General features: G+C 38.2%; 1 protein-coding gene across 1 annotated transcript in view; it reads left to right on the top strand.

The window, feature by feature from the left end:
* LOC104694168 (prolyl endopeptidase) overlaps window positions 1–24,493 on the top strand; it is a 92,244-nt gene that overhangs the window by 37,977 nt on the left and 29,774 nt on the right. Inside the window, exons 8-10 of the mRNA XM_039569022.1 lie at window positions 5,133–5,324; window positions 14,476–14,673; window positions 18,255–18,358. Of these exons, the coding sequence (XP_039424956.1) occupies window positions 5,133–5,324; window positions 14,476–14,673; window positions 18,255–18,358 (494 nt within the window). The remainder of the gene's footprint in view (window positions 1–5,132; window positions 5,325–14,475; window positions 14,674–18,254; window positions 18,359–24,493) is intronic.

Genomic DNA, 24,493 nt, shown 5'->3' on the forward strand with positions numbered 1-24,493 from the left:
AGTCCCAACCCTACCTGCCATGGGCAGGGGCACCTCCCATTAGACCAGGTTACACTCAAGGCCTTATTCAACTTGGCTTTGAACACCCCCAGGGTAAATAGTATTCATAATGAAGTTATTTTTTAGATGAGGTATTCGTGCTTTTATTCGTTTATTTTAGAGAAAGTGTAGTGTGGGGGAGAGAGATTACCTTTGATGCCTGCTTTTCTGTTGCTATGTTCTGCTGTCTGAGGGCATAACTCCTTCAAAATTAATCATATTTATTCTCTTCTTCTGCCTTTTGAGTGATTATCCCAGTGGAAGTAAAACTGGAGCCTTGAAACTGATTGAGAAATGTCTGCTCATAAAAGTGCTTGATTTCTTTCTTCTGAATTAATCTTTGATTATATCTTGACATGTCTGAACTTTTTAACTCAAAGGAATGAATATTGCTTCCTTCCATTTATTTATATTTTAGATGGCAAATACATTAACTTTCCATGATCATTGAGTAGCTGTCATCCATCATCTGCAAAATGAGTGGTACCCTCTCAATACAAACACAAAAGTTTCATTCCTTTCAGGAACATCCTAATATCACCTTTCCAGTATTCCCTCTCTCAGATGTTTATAAGTGAAGTCAGGTCCCAAGACATAGAGAGATCTTGCTTTTAAAGAGAGTCCAAATTGTTTGGAAATCTCTCTTGCCTTTGGAGACCGGAGTGAGACAATTAAATATTTGTGGCTTTAAAGAAAAAAGAGGAAAAAAGCCCTGAGTTCTTTTCACTAGCTGCCTGGCTCAGAACAAGAGCTTGAGAGCAAGCTGAGTATTGCATGATTCAAAAAGAAATTAGATTCTGATGTGGAAGTAGATGTCTGAGTGAAGGACTCTGCTGTTCAGTTCCCAGAATACGTTATGAATGTGTCACACGGGCCCTGAAGCAGTCTGTTCCAATCTGATCTATGCTGTGTACCATGAGATTATCTGTCTTCTACTGAGCATTAAACCTAGTGTGGATTAGTACTGTGAAACAACAGTTGTCAGAGAGTTTGTGGCTGCCCCATCCCTGGAGGTGTTCAAATCCAGGTTGGACAGGGCTTTGAGCACCTGGTCTAGTGGAAGGTGACCCTATCCATGGCAAAGTAGTTGGAACTAAATGGCTTTTAAGATCCTTTCCAACCCAAATATTCTGTAATTCTATGAAAATCGAGGAGTTAAAAAATCATGATCTTTCCTTGAGTAGAAGTTTATTTACTTAATGTGTGTACCACAGTAAAATGTGGCATCATTCTTTGGGTTAGAAAACCTGTCCTATTGTTATGAGCCAAAGTTCCTGGTTCATTTCCTGAGCTTTCTCAGCACTGTCCCATTTCTAGAAAAACTGTCTAGAAAAAATGTCAAGACACAATGGAATTTATGGAGATGAACATTTACATCTTCATCTGATAATTTTGATTGCTAGAGCACATGAAAAAAGCCAAATGCAAGTGTTTGCCTTTTGAAAACTTTTTTTCACAGCGTCAGATAACCCTACCATTAAACCCTGTCGCTCCAGCAGGCACAGACAAGAGGTTATTTGCCATGAATTGATTGTTTGGCCTTTCCATGAAACATGAAATATGGAAGTATTGAGAACATTTTGTGAAGTGATTAACAGTGACTGTCAGCAACTCTGTCTTTTCTGTCTAAGGGCGTTGGTAACAAGACCTTGTGGTAATTTATGCTGTTATCAATTTGTTCAGATTAGCTTTTCCTTCTCCTGTAGTTGTCATCATTCAGTTACAGACCTGCTTCATCAAACAGAGCTCTCAGCAGACCAAGGAATGTTTTACTATGTTCAGAGGCCAGTACATGATTTAGGGCTTATTCTGTCATGCTTACTGATACAATTTCTCTTTTGATCTTCTATGGGTCCAAAAACTTTGTTTAAAAATTCTGTCTGTACACTGAATGTTGTTTTGTCCTTTGCAGAAGCCTAGCTCTGTAGGATTGTGATTTTCTGTTGTGTGGCATGGCTTTACTGTCCACTGAATTCTACCTGCAGTTCCTATTGTAATACAGTTATGTGATGATGAATAACTGACTGGTACAAAGGATATAGGCAAAACCATCTGTATCTTTTCAGCAATGTATTTTAATAGGAGGACTGGCAGGGGAGAGGATTAGGGTATAGCAGCAGTATACAGGAAACTGTCATGCTTTTCCTATATGTAATAAATCTGTCTCATTGTATGCTTATGTGGATTAAACTGAAGTCTTCAGTGGTACAGGTGTTAAGAGTAGCCTTAGACTATACAAATGCCACTTCTCAGTGACTCTCCTCAAAGACATGTTCTCAGAGGGCTGCTGGTGAAACCTGTGTCTTATCAAGATCCAGTTCTTCAACTCCTCCCTCTCCTCCTGTCTTTTTATGAAGAATGGACTGAATGTCCATGCTTCACCTTGTTTTTCAAGTACTTTTTGAAGTCATAACTTACAGACTTACTGTTCTTTTTGTTACTGAGAAGCAAGGCCAGAGTGCTTGACAGGGGGGCAGTGCCATGCTAGTGAGCTCTGTGGGCCTGTTCCTTCCTTGTGTTGCCACTGGCATGACCTGGGGAGAAATGGTGTCTGTCCCCATCACTTTTCAGCCATATTACTGCCCAGTGAACTTCCTGTGTTTGTCACCAGGTTGTTTTTCCTAGCCCAAAGGAGAAACCTAAGCAGGAGGATCTGAGGCAATGCTAGAACATCCTTTCGGTCACAGCCACAACTAGGTCACCTGCAACCAGCCATAAAGAAGCATCCTCTTATGTCTGATATCTGTGTCATGGCAAAGGGTTTCCTCCTCTCCCTGGAGAAACTACAGCACATACCCTGTGCAGTAATAATGTGTCTGATGTAAGGGCTGCTTGTAGTTGCCTCGTTACCGCCTCTGATCCTGGATTAGATGTTGGCGTATTTAACCACTTCAGTGAGACAGTGGTTTAGAAGTATTTCATCTGCAGTATTTGTCTTCTAAGGACTACATAAAAGCCACTTTAGTAAGATGGATGCTCTTGTTTTTGTATACTAACAAGTAAGTGTACCCCTGTAGAACATCAACCTTCTCACTTTTTTACTAGCTGTTCATTTGGGAGTGGATGAATGAGTTGCAAGGAAGCGATACAAATCCCTAATGTCACATTATTGTCCTTTTTCTTCATGGAATCCAAGTTCTGTTGCACTCATGGAGACTACAACTATTGTGCACATTTGCCATTAAAAAAGTGGGGTTTTCAACAGTCTGGCAATTTCTTTTTATGAAATCTTGCTCTTCAGTTTAATGGTTTCATTCTGTCAGATACCAGTATTGTTATGGTGTTACTCTGCAGTTAAAGTTTTTATTTACTGAAATGCCTGTGCATGTGACTTGGGATCTTGAAATGGTTTCACTGGTGTTTATCAGGGTTCACTGTAGGCTGGATTTGCTTTTACTGGGCATCAAAGCAGGTTTTCTTTGTAGAACTCACAGCAGCTGAAATGACTTAGCAGGATTTTTCTTCACCATGAAATCTCTTGAGAAGAGCAAAACTTTGGATCTCAGCAAAAATCAAAATTTGGGCAATGTATTCACTCAGGATACTAAGTTGACTGGATTATCTGGAAAGTTTGTATTACAACAGTATGCAAAGTAGAATTTTTGGCTTATCTATCACTTTGCATAAAGAGACAGGGAAGTTTTCCTTAAACCAAAATGGCAATTAAGAAATACAAACTTTATGAATGTATCAGGCTGAACTATACTCTGTTATTACATCTAATGGGTTTTAAATGACCTTAGTCATCTTATTGCTTCCTCAATTATTCTTTTCTTTTTTTTAATTTACAGTAATTACAGCTCAGCTATGATCTACTTGCATTATTCTGCTCAGCTTTTAATACTATAAAATAAGCTGAAATGCTTTTATATTGATGCAAACATTGCATTATAGAGTTTCACAAACAGATTTATGAACAGATTATTTCTTTATACTTAAAAGCAAAGACCCAACCTGTAGCTTTAGGAAAAGGGCAGACAGTACACTAAATGTTATTTTAAGATACAAGAGCTTTAGTTTCACATATCAATATGGATTCTGATTTTTCAGCACAGCTAAAGTATGATACTTAAAATAGCAAGTTTGGATGATAGGTTGGGTTGTAGATATAACAAGTATATTGCATACCTTATCTAGCCTTGATGCTTTTTCTTTCTACTAACCTCTCAACCTATTGAAAAACAGGAAAATGTGAATAAAAAGCAGTGGAGTCTTAAAATCCCATTTCCAGGTTGAGTCAGTACTACCCACTCTGTACCACCGTCTGAAACTGAGGTAATTCATGTTTGAGAAAAGTCCTCTTCTTTTACTGTGATACTCTAGGAGTTTGATAGGGAAAAAGCAATTTCATTCTTCTCAAACCCAGATGTTTTAGCTAACTGTAGTAGTCCTTTGGTGGTGACAAGCTTCTGCAGAACAGCATTTCAGGAATGTTGTTTCTGAGTTGAAAGGGAAATTCCTTATGTTGAAGTTTATTGTACTCATTCCAATAGCATCATTTCTCTTCTGGAGAAGTTCTGGGCTTTTAAGAAGAATGGAAAACTTTCCATTCAAAGTAAAATTTTTTGCAGGAACTAAAATCCCCAAACATTTCTTTATAATTAAATAATAATTTCAGAAAAGCTGTTAAAAATAAAATTGAGCTTGAAAGCTTAGTGCAGTCTTTCAACTCAGCTGCAGCCCTTCATTCAAAGTCTGTAGGAGGGGGCACTTGTGAACTCCCTTGATGAGAACCTGATGTGCTCGATGGCATTGGCTTCTCAGCAGCCACTGTGGTAGAAGCATTTCTGTAGCAAACATTTGAGCTCTCCAGCAGCTCCTTAGGAAAGCTGGTGAAATACTAGCCAGAATTCTGAAAGTATGTTGCGTGTATTTTGCTAAAAATTCCTCAAAACCAGTCATGTTAACATGTCTGTGAACTGGCATTTTTCCACTTGGTATGCATTTTGGCTTTTCCATAGCTGTACTACTTCTGGTCACCGCCATTGTTTGAGAAAGCGCCTACAGCAATTGTCAGGAAGGCCTTGCCCTCAGGTGTTGAAAGGTTTTGTTTGAGGAGAGGAAGACTTGACATTCTATGTCTGATCTTGCAGGAATTCTTCAATGGGTGAAGCTGATAGATAACTTTGAGGCCGAGTATGAGTATGTCACCAATGAAGGAACAGTGTTCACTTTCAAGACAAACCGCCATTCTCCAAATTATCGGTTAATCAACATTGACTTCAGTGATCCAGAGGAATCCAAATGGAAAGTTCTCGTCCCTGAACATGAAAAAGATGTTCTAGGTAAGAATTCATGTCAAGTTAAAGACCTTCTGTTCTGCTTTTTCCAAATTAATTCAGTAATTAGTCTGTTGAATGATCTTTTACAGACCTCCTTGCTTTTTTCCTGTGTTTAAACTTTGTTTAGGATTTGCAATTAAAAGACTTGCTGAGATCCAAATGATTCAGAATATCTCTTTCTCTCTCTCTCCAACATCCTGTGTGGCCCTACTGAAGTTGCTTCATCTGTCCTTGTTTTAATTCTGTGTTTGTAGGAAATGAGGGAAAGTATTTTCCTGCTTCATGTCAGTGTAATAAATATTTACTAGACAGCCAGGGATTACAACAAGAGGGACTTTGTAAGCAGAAAGAAGGGAAAGAGCAAATCTGGCTGTACTGCAGCATGCTTTGAGCAGAATTGGTGAGAATCTGGGACAGGATTTTCTTTTGTTCCTGGAATAAGAGGAGTAAACAATACTTGAAAAAAAAAGCCTCAGGAAAGTTGAAGAGCATGGAATTGTTAAAATAGAAAAGCAAGCTCAAAACATAAATCTTTGGTTTTGATATAATTAAAATAAAGGTATATTTTTTAATCCCATCATTTTGCAGAAGGTTCTATGAAAGCTTAGAATTAGTTTCAGATAATACAGAAAAACCTCCTCTGAGCTGTTTTTCCCAGATGCTTAGTGTACATTTATGTAGTTTGCTCTCCATACAGTACAAGATACAATTATGATTTATCTGACTGGCATAATTAGTTACTCAAAAATATTTTGAATTTTTTATTAATAAATTTTTATGCAAATTCCTTCATGTGTGCTACTTTTCCAGTCAAGAGCTGCTTTGTAGAATAAGTAGAGCTCTCTTTGTGTATATGATGTGGTATGTGCATATACAGTAACTTATGTCTTTCCTCACTAAGACAAACCTATTTTACTACTATTTCAAAGCCATCTTAAGGCTTTTGTCACTTATAAACAAAAGTCTTAATTTCTGTCTGCAGTTCACAATGTGTCCTGTGTGATTTCTGCCACAACCTAGATGTACCAGTGTGACATAAATGTTGATTCTGAACATATCCAGAATTGTAGTGATGTTGCAAATGACTGGGGTCTAGAATATTGAGACAATTTTAGCAAATGGAAATATAGCAAATTAGACCTTGGTGAGGCACAATTCTTTTTTTAAGATTGTGAACTATTTGAATCAGGAACAACCTGCATCTTAAATGAAGTATGTTTCAAGTCCTAAGCAGAGAATTAATAATAGATGTAAGTGAAAAATTGCTTTCAAGTCTTAATTTTGGTCATGTGCAAATTCACTGACAGTCTGTTAAGCTATGCTTAAGTTATAAGGAGCAGCAGTTTATAAAGTGGGACCAAATTGAAGGATTGACTTGGATGTGGTGAGTGTCTAAACAGAATGGGACAGAAAGGTGTGACTGACATGAAATGTGGTTACCATGTGTGGATTTACCTGAAAAGTGGTCTAGGCAGCCAAAGGAGCTTTGACCAGTGGCTCTGTAGCGCTGACTATCTATTCCTTCCCAGTAAGATAAATGCCAGATCTGCTCTTCACTACACTGTGGTATTTAGCTCTACTCCATTTTGCTTTCATGCTAAGGGCAAAGTCATGATGAGTTCATGTTCATGCACAAACAAAAAAAATTCATGCATGCATGAAAACACTCATTTAATGACTTATACATGACAGCCTTTACTGTACAGACTTAACAAGAACTGCGCTTAAAAACCTGAAAGCTCAGATGAACGGGTTTGCTGAGGACACTGGCCTTTAGACTGTAAACCCAACAGGCATTCAGCTCTTAAACACTTGAAAGCAAACATAATCTGTCGTATCAAACCATCAGGGTGACTTCCAGGAATATGTTGTGTGTCATTAATCTTTTACTGTATTTGAATGTGAAGCCAGAATAGGCAGTCATATGTCTACTTCTCTCTCTAGCTTTTTTGGAACAGTATGTAAAGAAATTGGATTAAACTAACAAATGAAAGAGTCTCCCTAAGAAGATGAGTTTTAAGTAGAACTTAATAAATCTATAGTAGATCTTACAGTAAAGTAAATTTAAATTGTTCAGTTGCTTCTTTGTGACAGACACTTGCAGATTAGTGTTGTGTCCTTAGCACCAAGATAAGGGAGTTTTATCATGTTCAGGAAGTTGCAGTCCTGAATAAATAAAAAGCCTTACTCCATCACTTGATGTAGCCAGCAAGCAAGCCAGTCTCCATGTCAGGCTTTTTTAGTCATTCCAAGCTTTGTTAAGGAAGATGTAATTATAGAAATGACTGTTAATAATTCATTCTTGAAAATGTTGCAGTCAAGTGAATTTGATTTGTGTGATAAAGAGATGACAATGTAATGAAGCTCCTTCTGCAAAAGCTAAGACATTAATGATTCAGAGAGTAAATGGGTATTGCTGCTTGTCCAATTTTACTTATGTGTGGGAGTGATGTAGTTTAGCTGTATTAGTATTTCTTTATAAGCATTATAGTTAGTGATACCCTATGTCACAAACGTGTTTTATTGGGCTATGTGGATCCTGCTCTGAGTGACCTGCCTGGAAGCCATAGCCTGTTCATTTCTGTGTCTTAACTTAGATTCAATTTCATAAAAGCTGTAGTTACAGAAATAGGTTTATTTACAAGTAATAAATTCAGGATTGAATTAAGAATATCTGCCAGTGTCCATCACTGGCATAAAGAGATGTTCCACAAAGTATCATTGTATTCTTAGAAAGACGCTACAGCTAATACAGTCTAACCAAGAAATAAACACACATGCCTTCGTGATGGTGTGAATGTCATTTGGTTCCCTCAACATATTCTTTAAGATAGACTTTTCTTTTGGCTTTGACCCTTTCTTTTTCAATAACTGTTTATAAATGAGATAATTGGGAAATAAAGGGAAAAATCAAGCATATTCCTGCAGTGAGGTTGTACACACACTTCATTTTACAACTGTCAGCAGGGATTTCACACAGAGATGAGGTAAATTTAGATCTCTACTCTGTGAGCTGAGGGGAAGCAATAAATGACAGCTATTTTAAAATGAAATTGAAGAGGGTGCCTCAGAGCATATTGTAGTGTGATGAGACTCATTTCCTTCCCTTTGGAGTTTGTTTATAAAGTGTTGGTTTTAATTTTCAGGGAGTCTGAAATAAAACCACAGGAGAGATTCACATCTGACATTGAACTTGTGCTTTAAGTGACCACATAGCTGCAAGAAGCATGCTGAATTGAAGAGCAGCTATGAAACCATAAATGCAGACTGACCATAACAGACACTGCAACCCTAGTTCTAAGGCACAGGATAAACCTGCTGGGTTTAGAAGCTTAAATTATTCCTTTTAAGAACTGTGAGAACCCCCAGTGCACCCAAAGTGCTCAATACTGGTAGAGTGGGGTGAGTGGAGAGCAGCAGTTAGTATCCAGCCCTTTCCTTGTGACAACGAAAAGCAGATCTCCTGAGCAAGGAGGGTTGAGAAATAAGACGTATTCCTGAATGTGTTGTAGATGTGGAGAGGGATCTTGAACAGTTCCTTGAATCTCAGTTGGCCATTTAACAAGCACAGGCAAAGCTAGCAGTGTTCCCTGTACCTTGTACACACCTGCACACCTAAACTCAGTGCATGTAAAATGCTTCTGTTCCCTCAGCTACAATGTGCCACTCCCAAGTGAAAAATAGTATTTTTCTTTATACCTTAACCTGCTAACTAATTCATAAATGCTTAAAGTCTGAAAGGAGTGCCAAATCCTTGATTTGTTGAAATTGGTTGAAGCTTTCCCATTAACTTTAACATGGCAGGCTGCCACTGAGGATGGGGTCTCAGTGAGAAGACACATGCTTTATGTTGTGAGGGCTTGACAACATTTACTTACATGTAAATTATTCACGTTTTATTCTGTAAATTGCTCATGCTTTACTTGCAAGTCTACTCAAAAGTAGACTTGAGTGGTGGTTACCGGTCATTTTAGTTGAGATCAGCATTGGTACCTGTTAATGTGCAGAGACGGTGAAGTTTATGGTCTCTGTCTGTGATGCCCAAAAAAACCACCATGACCTTCCAGGTCTGTCTTGCAGCTACAGCTTTGACAGTCCATTGAAATACATTAATTATTCTCACTCAACAAGACATGCTTTGAGTGGATGCATAAGCACAGTGTACAGCAAGTAACTCAGCAATTCTTGCTGAAGCTCTGTGCTGTCTGGCTCTTCTAGTGTGGTGTGTTCTCCATCAGCATTTCAGCCTGCATCTGTCAAAGCATGTTTGTACATTCGGACACTTAACATGCTGTAGCTACTGTTGCAGAAGGGAAAGGTCAAAACTGTTTTAAGTCATTAAGGTTAGTGGCACAGATATTCAGTGTGAGGATTCAACCCTTTTTTCTCCTGAAACTATTTCAAAAATTTGTTCATAGCAACATTGCAGGTGCCAAGTTAATGGCTTTGTGACTAATGACAGCTGTCAAGATAAAAAAAAAAGTTTTTGGAAAGTAGCAGTATATGAATTTCTGAAAGATTGAACTAAAAGTTCTAGACATGGTTGAGCTCAGTTTTCTAGGCTTTGTTAAGAAGTGTATGTCCTCTAGCCCAAATTTAGCTATTGAAGAATTGTGTGTAACCTATTGTAGTCATCCAAGTGGTCACTGTAATATTCAGAGAGAACTGGCCAGTACCAAGGATAATTCTTCACACCTGCTTTCATTACTTAGGACTGCCTCCAAGTGTGTTTGTCTCTCTCTGATGCCTGAAGCAAGATGCTCAGGTTGGAGAAGGCAACCTCTTTGTGTTTATTGTATAGGAATATAAATCCTGTGCCTGATGGATGTTGGTAGTAGGTAGGTCGACAAATTTAGGTGTAACCAGGAGAGTAACTGCTCTGTTTTAACTGAAAATAAACTGACCTATACACTTGTAGGAACCCAGAGTGCCGAGAATATTTCTCTGCCTGTTTTTAAGGATTCTTACCCCCCGGAACAACACTGTTTTAGCCTCCAACCTTGGAAAAAATTACCAACGGTCAGACAAGAACTAGAAAATACAGTGGTGTGAATTAGGTGATAGACTACTATGTAAGATTGTCACAGGGTGAAAAATTTAGAGGTTTTGGGCTTCTCTTTGTAGTAAATAGGTAAGAGTAAAAAATACCAAAATGGAGGATTGTTGTTGTTCTCTAAACCTTCTTCTCCTTCTACTACTCCATGTTCTACAGTAAAAGTAGTTTGGAATGATTGGATAGAAAATTCCTCAGTTCCTAGTCATGTTACTGAATAATTGGTAGGAAAGTGAAAATAATGTACTTTTTTAGTAACTATTGGTTAAAATATCTTTAAAAGGCTGTGTAAATCTTGACAGAGAGGCTTCACTCCTGCTTTTCTGTGCTCTATGCTGTACCTGGGTCACGCTAATGGCTCTGTTCCTCTGATAAGACTTAATAAGCAACTATTTGGAGGCATTGAAACTCAAGGAAAAGTCTCAGTTTATCTTTGAAACACCTTGCAAGGACTTTTACTGGAGGGACTTGATTTACGGCACGGTTCAGTGTCAACACTGGAGAGGTTTTGGATAGTTAGCTTTTTAAAAAACACCACTTGTGTGAGTGACACTGCTCAGCAAGTAATTCACAGTATCCCAGAACAGAGTATCCAAAATAAATGGTTCAATGGTTTATTTCTCCCCATTGTCTATAAAGGGTGCCTACAGCAGTGATGTCAGGCTTAGACAGGAGATTTGAAAGCATACAGTCTTAAAAGTTTCTATGAAATAGAGGCATGCAGGATGCATCCTGTACTGCACAAGCAAAACCAAAAGGTTGACTGCTAATGCAACACACCCGACAGTATCTGTGGTTGTCAGTGCTGAGCATGGGAATAGCAGAGGCTCAGCTTAAAGCCTGCAGTCAAAAACTAGCTCTTGTTAATAATTCAGCATTGTTTTAGCTTGCTGTGTATATAAGCATTGGTTCTTAGTGTCTTCTTTTTCTTCTGGTCTTTCAAGTCTGCTTCAGTGTTTTCCTCTATTTTGATTTTTATATTTCTTTGTAGCTTCCATTACTGTAAGTTTTGGAGGCAGTTAGCAATGCATCAAAACCAGTTATAATACAGGTACTGTACACAGAAGCTGTGTTCCTAAATCTCATGGAATGTTTTAAAAACGTTTTGCATTGTCTTCTCATCTGTTATTTTCACCTTGCTGAGAGCATCTAATTTGTAAACTGAAGAGGTGATGGAGAGTTAATATTGCTGCTTCCTAGGCAAGTTCCTTAGTAGCAGGAATCCCCACATAAGACAGCAGCCTTACTCCTGGGCAATTGAACCTTTTTAATAAAAAGAGTAATATCTCTTCATAAATATATGAATAATAATAAGTCAAAGTAATAATGTACTTCAGCTCTTAATGAAAAAATCCATTAAACTGAACTGCTTAATCAAATTATTAGCGAGGAAATAAAGCATCACCACAATACAATTTTAAAATAAAAATTCCTTAATTTTTTTTGTTGAGGTAAAGCTATATATATACATTTGAAGTTGATCTGAGAGTGTCTATAATCCATTTTGTGAAACTTTTTTCAAGAAATTTTGGAGTAAAACTGGACATTTTAATTATAGATGTTGCTGAGAATACCAGTGGAGTTCATGGGATCTTATACTCATTGCAGAGCCATTAATTCTGCATGCAAAAAAGGTGTGTTACTGCTGGGATGCTAACTTTTTAATTCATATTTTGTGTTAATAAACCACTTTAAAATGTTGGCAAATCTGTGCAGTGACAGTGTAAAAAATATTTTAAATTACTACATGCTCTCCTTGTTTATACAGTCAAGAATGATTTTGTCTTTCAAAATACATAATTGAATAGAACTATTAACTTAAAAAGTTTATTATGTTCTCCAGACTCACTTAAGAAATTTTAGCCACCCTAGAGCTAAAATTACACATCAATTACTAATTTATAAACAACGTTATGTTATGCTCTATCTTATTATTTCAGATCATGGCCGAAATTTCAGTTAGCATCCTCTGGGGCTTTGGTTAGAAAATTCCCAAATTTAGACTAGAAGCTCATGAGGGAGTTAGAAAGTTTGAGGATAAAAAAATATGAACCATATGAAAATGTGATGGTGTTTGGGAAGAGGGGAGTAGTAAAGCTTTATTTAGGTGTTTATGAAACGTGACTTCATGTGTCTGGAAAGACAAGTATTACATTTCACTGGTCCTTCAGAAACAAGCTAAAATTATTTTAAGGTCTTTGAGCTCTAGGGGGTCATGACAGACCTGAAAGCATATAGTATGAAAGCATATGGTATGCTTTCAGAATAATGGGTTTTGACCTTCAACTCAGAAAAAACTTCTTACCTTAATGGAAGGGGCACATGATACAACTCAGAACTTTTATTCTGGAACCTGAATATGCAAAGATGCATTTGTAAGACTGTCTTCTTTACAGCTCTGTGAATTCAAATTATTTGGTTTTATAGGACTTTGAGGAAACTGGAAAGAGCTGTTAAGATGTGAATAACATAAAGTATCATAAAACTGAAATTCTGTCAATTTTTACATGCTTATGTTCTAATATTTTTTCCTCCGGTGTTGTCACATTAAACTCTCCATCTGACAGTGCTGCTTTGGCATTACCGTGTGCCCCCCTGTCAGTCCTTCCTCAGTTTTCTTGCTCATTTGGTTGCATCTCCTCATTCTTTGCTTCCAGCAGATAAAAAAAAGCCATTGTCCAACACTGGTACCTTGCCCATGATTTAGATATCCAGTTTGACTTGTCAGAGAAGAAGTTGTGCATATGTATTTGGAAGAGGATAAGAATTACCTCCTCACCTAGTCTTACAGACAAATAAAAATGTTCCACATTACCTCCTTCAGGATACTTTCTTTAATTTTTCACCTTGCTTGTATTTTGTCTTGCTTGTATCCAATTTGTGAATTAAAGAGAAGTTAAAATACTTTTGTTGCAAATTAATTTCTTAAATGACACAAATACTGAGCAAGATTAAGGCGTTTCAACCTTTCTCCTGTCTGTAGGAGTAAATAAATAGACTTGTCACTAGAGATCTAAAGCCAATGGCACAGGAGACAGTGTGTTACATTATATATCGTGGGTGAACTGGAGCTCCAAAGAGTTTCTACACTTTACAGGCTATAGAGATGGAGATTGAAATGAGATAGTTGGTAGAACCACTGAGATTTTTAGAAATTGCCAGCCCAGGTATTTTATTTTAATTGGTTTTAATATTCTAAAGTCCAGTTGAAAAATTAGCATGCCATGAAAAAAAGATTCATATATTTCTAGTAATTATTCCAAGGAACAAACTCAGGATGGGAAAAGTTCTGTGGAGCAGAAGCTCTCATTCCTGCATAGCTGCACAGACAAGGTGGGACTAGGACTAGGACTGCCAGGAGAGGCATAAAGGCAATGAACCTCTGGAGGGTGATTTGTTCCTGGGTCCTTTTGCTGGATTGAGTTCACTGGGCTGCATCCTGCTCCTATTACCTTCCAGTCTCAAGAATGCTGTTTAACAACATTAGCATCTTGAAAAAGTACGTGGGGGGTTTTTAATGGCATGATGAGAGTCTCACCCCAGAAGAGCCCTTTTCTTAGACCCAGTAGGGCTTGCTTAGAAGAATAGTCTCCTGATTACTTAAACAATAGAACCAAGACTAATAGTAACGTCTAGGTTCTACACCTCAGTGTGCAATATGGGATCACGTCTTCTTTCCTTATGAGTTTAGTTTGTATAAATCATAATGAGTGCTTTGATTTTCATGACTTTCCGTAAGTATTGCAGGCAAAGATAAATGTTTTGCTTGGGTTATGCATTGAAATATGTGATATTTAAGAGCAGTTTTGATCTATAAATATCCCAAATGCATAAGCATATTGATTAAGCAATTCTTTATTCCTGTGTCTGCATAAATTAACTTTAAGCAGCATGGTTAATGCATTTCCAGAGAATGCGAGACTTTATTTTGGGTTCATTTACAAAGATTTAAGAGTTAAAGGCAGTGCGTGTCAGAGATTTTGCTGCATGCATTTAGGTATGCTAAAGAATTTTAGGATCAGAGTTTATCTGATTGCTTTCTTTCTTACGTTTTTTAATTGTATTTTCTGTGGCTTTGTTTTTGTTTTCCATTCTGTGCAGAATGGGTTGCTTGTGTGAGGTCCAATCTCCTGGTTTTGTGCTACCTGCATGACGTGAAGAATGTCCTGCAGCTTCATGACCTAGCCACTGGTGCACATCTCAAGACTTTTCCCCTAGAGGTTGGCAGTATTGTGGGATATAGTGGCCAAAAGAAGGACACTGAAATATTCTACCAGTTTACTTCCTTTTTATCTCCAGGTAAGATTTTTTGTCTGAAGTTATTGTTTGTTTTCCCGAGAACAGTGTCTTCCTCATTTTCTGTAGTTTAGTAGTTATTTGGTATGTCTAAGATGCAGATAAAACTGCTTCCACCCACGTTAGCAGTGGTTGTACACATCAAAATGTATCAGTCCTTGATCCATCAAGGCTAAATAATGCGCCTACTAGTATTTGAGACACCTGCATTAAGACTCAAGACTAACTTGTACTGGAGATAAAATTGTAGCATTTTCACAGTTCTTGCTTCATACAGCAGGATAGAAGGTGAAAAACTCAGTAAAAGATAATTGTTAATGTGTTTGATGTGATTTTTTTCACAAGTTTAAGGAACATTAATAGAAGTCACAGAAATTGTTCTCTGACAGTTTTATGATCCATTTATGCATAGCCTTATATGAGCATCCTTACTATCTGTCCTTACAGTGTTGGATTGCTGTAGGAATCTTCTTTGTACAGTCCTGCAAAGCTGGAGCTGTCCAAAGCATTACATAATACAGGTGTGGCAAAACAGTAAATATTCTAGCATTTTGCATTGGAAGGGAGTTTCTACACAGTTGTCAATCTAGTATATGACAAGAAAATGTATTTACTGTTCACTCTTCTTTTCTTCTTCTTTCTTTATGGCCCAAACAATCAATACCTAATACAAGACAGGATTCAAATATGGAGGAGCAGATAGGCTTCAGGATCTTTATCTTCTTCCAAGGATGTGTATTGTAAGGGGATAAAAAATGTTCTTATAGCATCTGACCTATGTTTTTGCTCTGTTTCAGTTAGAACACAGCAACATTATGTTGCAAAATGGCTGTATAATAGTTTTGATAAGTTTGCTGGTTTTGCTAGAAAGGAATATGTCAAATTATCAAAATTAGGTTTCAAACTTGGCAGATAAGAAGTGTGATGAATTTCCTATTATGTTACTCTTTACATAAACAGAACTATGATGTATTGTTTTCAGTTCCTCTTTTAAACAACATTCAGATTGTTGTAGGTATTGCAGCTCGAGAGTAGCTTGAGGACACTCTTGCATTTATCTCTTAACTTCATCCACCTTGATGGTTCGTAGTTCACTTGCCCACATCATGGGCCAGAAGTTGCCAGTTTTACAGGCCTGCACTATTCATCTCAGCTGAGCCAGCAGAGTCTCTGCAGCTGTGTAGGGGAAGTGCACAGATCTGTTTTAGCCTGTGGCTTTCCAGCTGGCCAGTAATGGCTTCTCTCACTGCCTGCTGGCTGCTTAGGCAGATTGTTTTTCTCCTTTTCATTCATTTGCTTAGCATCTACAAAAAATTCACTATGTCATAGCTCTGCTAACTGGGGCAGAGTGACCTGGAATCTGGAAGAAAAAGGGAAGGTAAGAAATGTAAGTAGACTGTATGGGGATAAGGAAAGAATGAGGAAAGCAGAGAGGTAATTTTTAGGTAGATTTATGGATCCTCCTTAGTTTGTGTGAAACCTTCATTCACCTCATCAGTGGAATAATCATACAAACGGTATGGGGCTGATCCTTGGTTAACCAGATATTCCTACTTTACTATTGGAAATCAATATAATTTGCACTTGTATTAAATTGGATTACTGGGTTTTTTTCTAATGAGAAATAAATTAACATACTTGTGTTTAATACCTACAACAAAAGTAATAGTAAACATATATATGAAATAATGAATAAAGCAGTTCTAAACCCATATATGTTGACACCATGAAATAATTTTTGTTATTCCCTGAAAAATATGGTTATCCCCGCTGTCCACTCTAGTCAGATGCTTAGGTGACCACTCTGTCGTTTTGCATTTATTTAGCACCCAGCAAAACAGTTAGAAATATTACAATGCTTTTTGATATTAACTTCTGTGGCACTAAAAATAGAACAAGAGATGCAGTAGCAGGGGTTGAATTGCATGTTACTATAACATTAGGTTGATTTGCTCTGGAAATGCAGTCTGTGACTGTGCTTACCCTTCCTCATGTGGTTTGCTAAGACGTGGCAATTCTGCCTGCTCTGTGTGCAGCGTTTGCCAATACATTACCCAGCCTAGGCAGCTGCCTGTGTGTCAAACAGCTGCTCTGCCTGTTACTGCCTGGAGTGCCTTACACTGCAGTTTTGCATCATTTTCTGGATCCTAATCTTTAAGGATAATGCTGCCTTAATGCTTCTTTGCACCTGATTACGCTTGCTAGTCATTTTGTGATAAATGAAAAAAAAATTCCAGCAGATTAGGAGAGTCCTTTTAGTCCCCTGTTAATGCCCTGTTATGGCAAAAGGTTTTATTGGTTGCTAGAAATGTTAGTTTACATCTGCATTTTTTTATCAATCTCTATCTTCCTGATTTTCTAGTCTACAAAAGTGACTTAAAGAGACAATTCCCTGGTATCAGATAAGTTTCCTCATTATTTCGTGTTTTAGTCAGTATGAACTTTTATAGTTATAACTTCTGTAATAATTACTTCTGTTTCCTGAATGTATCTGTAATACACAAAATACAGCAGTATTTCAGTCAAGTCATGTCCACCTTGGTTAACTTTATTACGTTGAGGATCCCAGTAAAGTGCTTACTGCCATACCTTTTAGTGTTCTTTTCCCTAATATATGTTTTAAATTTTGCAAGGACCACCTTGTTGTAAAGGAGAAAAAGACAGGATAATTAACACTCAAGTTAGTTTATGTATCACATGTATCCGTAGTACAGGCATGAATATTAGGATTTTTTAGTATATTAACCAGTGTGCAAACACCACAGTCATGTTGTATGACACATACTTAAATGTTATTAGGGTTGAATGACAGGAAATACGTTTTATCATTTAAATGCAAATTTATTAGTGGCTAATTACACATCTGTGTAGTGTCTAGATAGCTGCAGTCCCTGTGACTCAGTCTCTGCTGAAACCTAGAAGTTTTATACTGTTTATAGATACGAGTTTTGTCATGTGCACAGCCCTTTGGAAATCATATATACAACTCAAGTGAAGTTGTCTTCAAACCTGCAGGATCAGGATGTAAAAGAAATTACAGAAGACTGTATTTTGTTCAGTTCCATAGGTAACCTGTGCTAGTCTGCCACAATTTCAAGTGGATGTTTAGCTCTTACTGTTACCTGGAGTCCATTTGAATTCTAATTTCAAATATTTTATCACAAGGAGAAAAATGTTCACCTGAGTGAAATTCTTGATATATTTATTCTCAGTCTGGTGGATCTAAAGGAGTGTTTTAAAATTGGCTTTATATTTCTTTCTTCCAGCATTATCATTCTCAATAAGTGCTTTCTAACTTCATGAAAACACTTTTTTTGCCCTATTTTGCTTAAGCCCCCTGGCTTTGTGTGAGTGGTGAGAATTACTCTTTCTGTACAGAAAGCCTTTGCACCCTCCCTAGATGAAGTGCATGTATGTAAGTGTTAAATTATGTAATAAATGAAAAAATGCGTCCAGAAGTACTGTTTTTCACCCTGCTGAGTTACCTTTACCATTCATTACTCCATCACAGTGCCTAAACTGGCGTCTTTTTAATGATAGCTATGTATTAAGCTGTCAAACTTGCACTGTATTCTGTATTTTAGGTATTATATATCACTGTGATCTGACCAAAGAGGAACTGGAGCCAAGAGTTTTCCGAGAAGTGACTGTTAAAGGATTTGATCCTTCGGTTTACCAGACAATTCAGGTAATAAACTTGAACCCTGCTGTCTTGCTCTAATCACCTATGGCAGAGCTCAAGACAATTGGACTTGGCTCTTGGTGAGGAGACTTGCTTTAGAACCGTACTTTGGTTTTGAACTGAAATACTATTGTAGGTTCAGAGAAGTAACTCAGTGTAGTAGCGTGAAGACTCCTTTGGAGATGCCTATTACACATAGTGAAAGTGTATAAGAATTAGCTAAATTTAAGGTTCATAACATTAAGAGAAATTACTTCAATGGAAAACAGTGTAAGCTACAGATTATATGGAACAGGTTCAGGAAAATACAGTGTTCTTCACAGACAACTGCTTTGACCTCATAACAGGTATTGTGAGTAAAAAGATTATACGAAATATACATTTTAAGTAGTAAGTGATCTTTCCACTAAACACAGCTTTGGTAAGACCCTGATAAAATACTATGCCCTGGTCACGACTTTTAAGACAGGTATGGAACTTCTAGAGGGAGTTCATGGAAATTTGTTGAAACCATAGAATCATTTAGGTTGGAAAGACCTTTTAAGATCAAATCCGACCATAAACGTAATATTGCCAAGTCCCACTAAACGTGTCCCTAAGTGCCATTATCTACTTGTCTTTTAAAAGCCTGCAGGGATGGTGACACAAGTAAAATCATTAGGGGTCTAGAAAAACAGTCATTATATTGGGATTCTTAGCATATTTAAGACTTGCAATTTATAGAATAAATACTGGAGGATGGATTCATTATTTTATATGTAGGATTTTTTCATCTTCTGGTGTAAGAGTAAGAATGGAATTGAGGCTTTTTCTTTCTATAGGCAAAGGCATAACAATGTCTAGTGCCAAAAGTGGAATTTTAATAAGCTTAGCCTCGAAAAAGGTGAAATTATGTAGAAGATAAGCAACAGTGTGACAGCATGGCTTGGAGTCTTTGAAAAGAGATTAGATACTTCTCTTAATATCTTGTTTTTAATTTTGCCTCTGACATATGCACAAGGCAGATTCTCTAAAAACATCAAGACAGTAGTATGTATGCATGAGGTGGTTGTAAATAGCCCCAACTGTTTGTCTCTGCATCTCCAGACAGAAATAAGAGTGTGGTAGAGGACAATTTGCTGTAAGTGTTCTCACAGAGAATACGTTTTTGTTGCTTCACTCAAATTCATTAAGGGACTTCCGCAGGATAACTTTAGGGCAGAGTGAGCTGGGTAAGAGAAAGAAAACGTTCTCTTTAGGAAAGAACTTGGTACAATTACAATGCTGCCATCTAACCCAGAAGGATAATAATGAAACACAAATAGACATGTAATTTGAAAGGGTATAGGAGAGGTTGCTATAAATTAGAAATAATGTATTTTTCTAGTAAATCAAATTTTATAAAATAAATGTCTGGAAAAAAAAAATCTCGTTTTACACTTGAATCAATTACACTAAATCAAGTAAAAGTAGAACAGCAATATAAATAATTTCAGGAGGAGTAAAGGAGGAAGCATGCTGTTGCTATGCCCTTGGAAACATGCACTGTCTGAAGCACTGGCAGAGATTCACTGCTAGGCTGTAGTGTGGTGGAAGTCAGTATCACTGTTTCTGGTTTTTTCCTTTCTTGGCTCCTGCTCAGTTCTAGCTCTAGGAAAATGTGACCTGTGTAGTTACAGTGGGATCAGTGCTTATAAAGATCACTCCTGGCTCACTGGTCATCCAGTTTTGCCTTCTACCAACAAATGATCTCAGTACACCAACATCTTGGAAATTAGTTTTTGGTGTCTTTCATTCAGATCCATGGTGAAGTCTCAGCTGAGCTGTGAAAAAGGCTGTTTGTCAGGGCCAGGGCTGGGACTGCCTGCTCAGGTTTGTAGTAACTGAGCCTGTCAGTGCTGCACAGGTCAGATGGACTCCAGTCTTCATTTCCATTTGTGTGGTCTCGCTTAGAGCCTTGGTGGTGCTTCTGCTTGGAGGAGGGAAAGGGGATGGAAGGGTATCAAAGCAGGGTATAAATGGCTATCAACCTAGATGAATGCATAGCCATTTCAAAACTCGGGCAACATTGCAGGGATTTGTGAAAAAAAATCAAGAACAAGAATGCAAGAAATATACTGAAAGTAAGCAAAACCTGATTACTGTAGAAGAATGAACAATGCTGCAGAATCTATTTAATAATTTTAATTTCCATGAGAATTACTAAGTGGTAAAGGATAATGTTGCTGACTCTGTCCTAATACATGTCCTTAATGAAAGGCAGGTCTCCTGCCGAGGTTCTTTCTTCATTCTTATATACCTGAAGAAATACCTACTAATACTAGCAATCTTCCCAGTTTCGCTGTGTAGCATATATGAAACTGTAATGAGTTGTTCTTTAACAGTCTTTCAATGTAACTGGGTCAAGATTTGAACTGAAATGTAAGGTGTCGTGTATATGAAACCTGAATTAATGGCAATTGGAAAATTGCCACAGTGCCTGTTTTTTGGTCTTTCAAATCCAGTCTACAGTATTTGGTAGAAGTTGTAAAGTGCAAGGGTGGACCAGTGATAAATTTACTACACTAGGAAAAGTTGTGGTAGAGCTGCTGCATTTTTTGTACTTAGGGTTAAGATCTTACACTCTGACAGCCCAAACTAAGAACAAATTAGCCAGCTTGCACTGAAGGGAGAGCTGTTTCAACATACCTGACTTTTGCACCAGGGTAAGAGCATGTTTGTAAGTTATCGGCTCCATGGGACACCCTGCAAGTACATAGTCTGATTTATTGTGCTGTAGCTTGTGCTTATGCCCTTACCTTGAAAGACTCTGTGACCTCCATGAAAAAGTCAAACTGTTTAAAATGCTTGCCACGCATCAAAAATTTATCCTAGCTACTTTTGTTAAATGATACATTAGGTTGCATTAATTACTCTGCCAAGCACTTCTTGAAATTTGGTTTTGTTTCCCTGCGTACTTCCATCTATCGCAATGGCAGACTTTTTCAGGAAATGGCCTGTGGTGGGCTTTACAGAAGGAAAAAACACTTTTTCAGGAACTTAAAAACAGCACTTGCCCTAAGATGTTTGCTGTGCTAATAACTCAACTGTTGGTTTAAATAAAAAGCCTTTATTTTGTCTTTGTAAAGTTGCAGCCTTTATTTTATCTTTGTAGAGTTGCCAACTACGTTCTTATATACCTCCCCATGTTAGCACCTCACAGTGACACTTTATCATGGATAAACAGTCTTCTGGTGTGGTTCACAGCTCACCTACTTTTAGGCTGATGTGTAGGCTTTTAAGTGTTAAAATTGCAACAATAAAAATATTGCTTGGCTCCTTTCGCCATTCTTTGAATACCCTCCAGTATTTAAAATACTTTGAGATGAACCAAAAGTAGATGCAGCTATTGAGAGATGCATTTTGGATTAGCTCTTGCAGAAGGTGAAATTCATAGAACAACTTGGTTTTACAACTTAGTTTGATTAAAAAAGCAGCTTCTGTTTAGATATTGCTGCACAGATGCAAGAAGCTCAAGTCTTAAAAAGGATATTTCTCTTCAGGCCGGAATGAATTTCCTCCTTTCTTTTGCAGAAATTACTTTTGCAGGTGAAGTAATTTTCATGAGAATTTTTTTCTTTTCTTGCTCAGTCTTTCACTCCCATCACGAAGCCCCTGCAGTACTGATTTCAAGTTATGAGGCATTGATAGGGAAAATTTGTCTACAGTCATTGTCATTCCAAGTGGAACTTTACACCATACAGTTTGGCACAGTGATTAAGCTCTGCTTCAGGGAAATAAAACACTCAGAGAAGATGAGTCAGGCTTGAGGTTGATTGGCAGAGAAACTTGTGTACAGCACCTGCCCATGCTATTCCTGGATCTTGCTGTTGCTGGTGGTATCATTCCATGAGCATTAGGTTCCCTCATTAATATAAAAATAAGAGAGGAAAGCAGTGTCCTCTGAAAACTGTAGTAAGCTCAACCTGCAAAGCAGTGCAAGAGCTGATACTATAATTAGCTCTGTTTTTTTCAGTGTAGTTATAAAGTGGTCTTAATGTTGTTTCTCCCCCTTATCCAAATATATATCATAAAATCAAAGAATGGTTTGAGTTGGGAGGGATTTCAAAGATCATCTAGTTCCAACCCCACTGCCATGCACGGAGACATCTTCCACTAGATCAGGTTGCTCAAAGTCCCGTCCATCCTGGCCATGAACCCTTCCAGGGATCATGCATCCACAGTTTCTCTGGGCAACCTGTTCCTGTGCCTCACCATCCTCACAGTAAAGACTTTATTTCTAATATCTCATCTAGACCTTCTCTCTTGCAGTTTAAACTCATTTCCCCTTGTTCTATTGCAATATGGCCTTGTAAAAAGTCCTTCTCCAGCTCCTTTACAGGCCCCTGTTAGGGACCGGAAGGCCACAATTAGGCTACCCCAGAGCCTTCTCTTCTCCAGGCTGAACAACCTCAACTCTCTCAGCCTGTCTTCATAGGAGAGCTGCTCCAGCCCTCTGATCATCTTTGTGTGCCCCTTCTGGACCTGCTCTAACAGGTTGGTGTCCTGCATATGTTGGCCACTCCAGAGCCGGATACAGTGCTCCAGGTGGGGCCTCACCAGAGTGGTGACTTGCTGGCCATGCTTCCTTGGATGCAGCCTTGGACACAGTTGGCTTTCTGAGCTGTGAGTGCACATTGCTGGGACACATTGAGTGTCTGGTCAACCAACACCCCCAGGTCCTTCTCCTCAGGACTGCTCTCAATCCATTTCCACCTAGCCTGTATTTGTGCTTGGGATTGTCCCGATCCAAGTGCAGGAGTTTGCACTTGGCCTTGTGGAACTTCATGAGGTTCACACAGTCCCACCTCTCAAGCCTGCCAAGGTCCCTCTGGATGACATCCCTTCCCCCAGCGTATCCACTGCACTGCACAACTTGGTGTCAGCAAACTTGCTCAGGATACTACTCTCAATCCCACTGTCCATGTTGCTGACAAAGATGTTGTGCAGCACCGGCCCAAATGCGAACCCCATTGACCAAAACTCTTGAGTGCAACTTTCTATATGAATAGATCAATTGTAAGTTGGAGAAAAGTTCAGTAGCTTTGAATCTTATCTGCTGAGACAAAGCACTTTTACACCAGAGAGCTAAAGGCATGTACTTTACGCTGATTCTAGGCAGAGACAAATAATGCTCCCCATTTCTACAGAGGAGTAAGTAATTTTGGCATCATTTTCATCCCTTTCCTAAGAATCCATCACAACCAAAATGGGGTTGATTTTTGAAGAGCTGGACTTTCTTTCTTCTCACAGTATTTGGCGTTTGAATCCTGCTGTGATCTCATGGGATGGGAGGATAGAATTAATGCTTGGGGAAAACAAGTTGCTTATTGTTGTTTGTTTCTATTTTATTCTTTTTATTTCCTTGAGGTTTTGTATTGCAGTAAGGAAGAAAATGAGTTCAAGAAGTGTTTGGACAATACTTTCGGACACATAGTGTGACTCTTGGGATGATCCTTGTGGGTCCCTTCCAACTTGGCATAGTCAGTGATTCTGTGAAATACTGCGGGGAGAAGGAATGTGACAAACACCACAGTTTTAGTGCTTGCCACATTATGGCAGACACCTGCTCTCTTGCAGGGGGGAAATAAGCTTTGAACCACTTCTTTCAGAGCTCCCAGGAAGGAGGTTGAGGGCTTTGGCTCTGATCTCACCTAGTGTTTTGGCACCAAGGCACCAGTCTCACTCTGGAGGACATCAACAAAATTACAGTGACAACTGTGACAGCATTGGCGGTTTGCCTGTGTGAATGTAGTGTCTTATGGCCCTGGCATGTGGTTGTTACAAACACCACATTTGTCTGCCATTACCTCTTCTAATTGGAGGTCAATGAAGAAACACTAACTGAAAATGTAACGCTCTAGTTTAAAGGCCCTTGCAGTTCTTGAAAGCCAAGAGATTGTATATTAAATATGTTACATATTTGCAGCCACATTACACTCCTTTTTAAAGGAGGAAATTGTCAGAATCAAGGACTTTACATCTAGATAGAGTATCAAGAGATGGATTTCCTATGATGACCTTAAATGCTCTTGAACTTTGAAAACCATATGCCAGAGTAGCAGAGTAGCAGTTGGCTCTACATCCATTATATTTAAGTAGTCCCATCCAATGCAGTTCAGA

This window comes from Corvus cornix, chromosome 3 (assembly GCF_000738735.6).
Source record: "Corvus cornix cornix isolate S_Up_H32 chromosome 3, ASM73873v5, whole genome shotgun sequence".
Taxonomy (NCBI): Eukaryota; Metazoa; Chordata; class Aves; order Passeriformes; family Corvidae; genus Corvus; species Corvus cornix.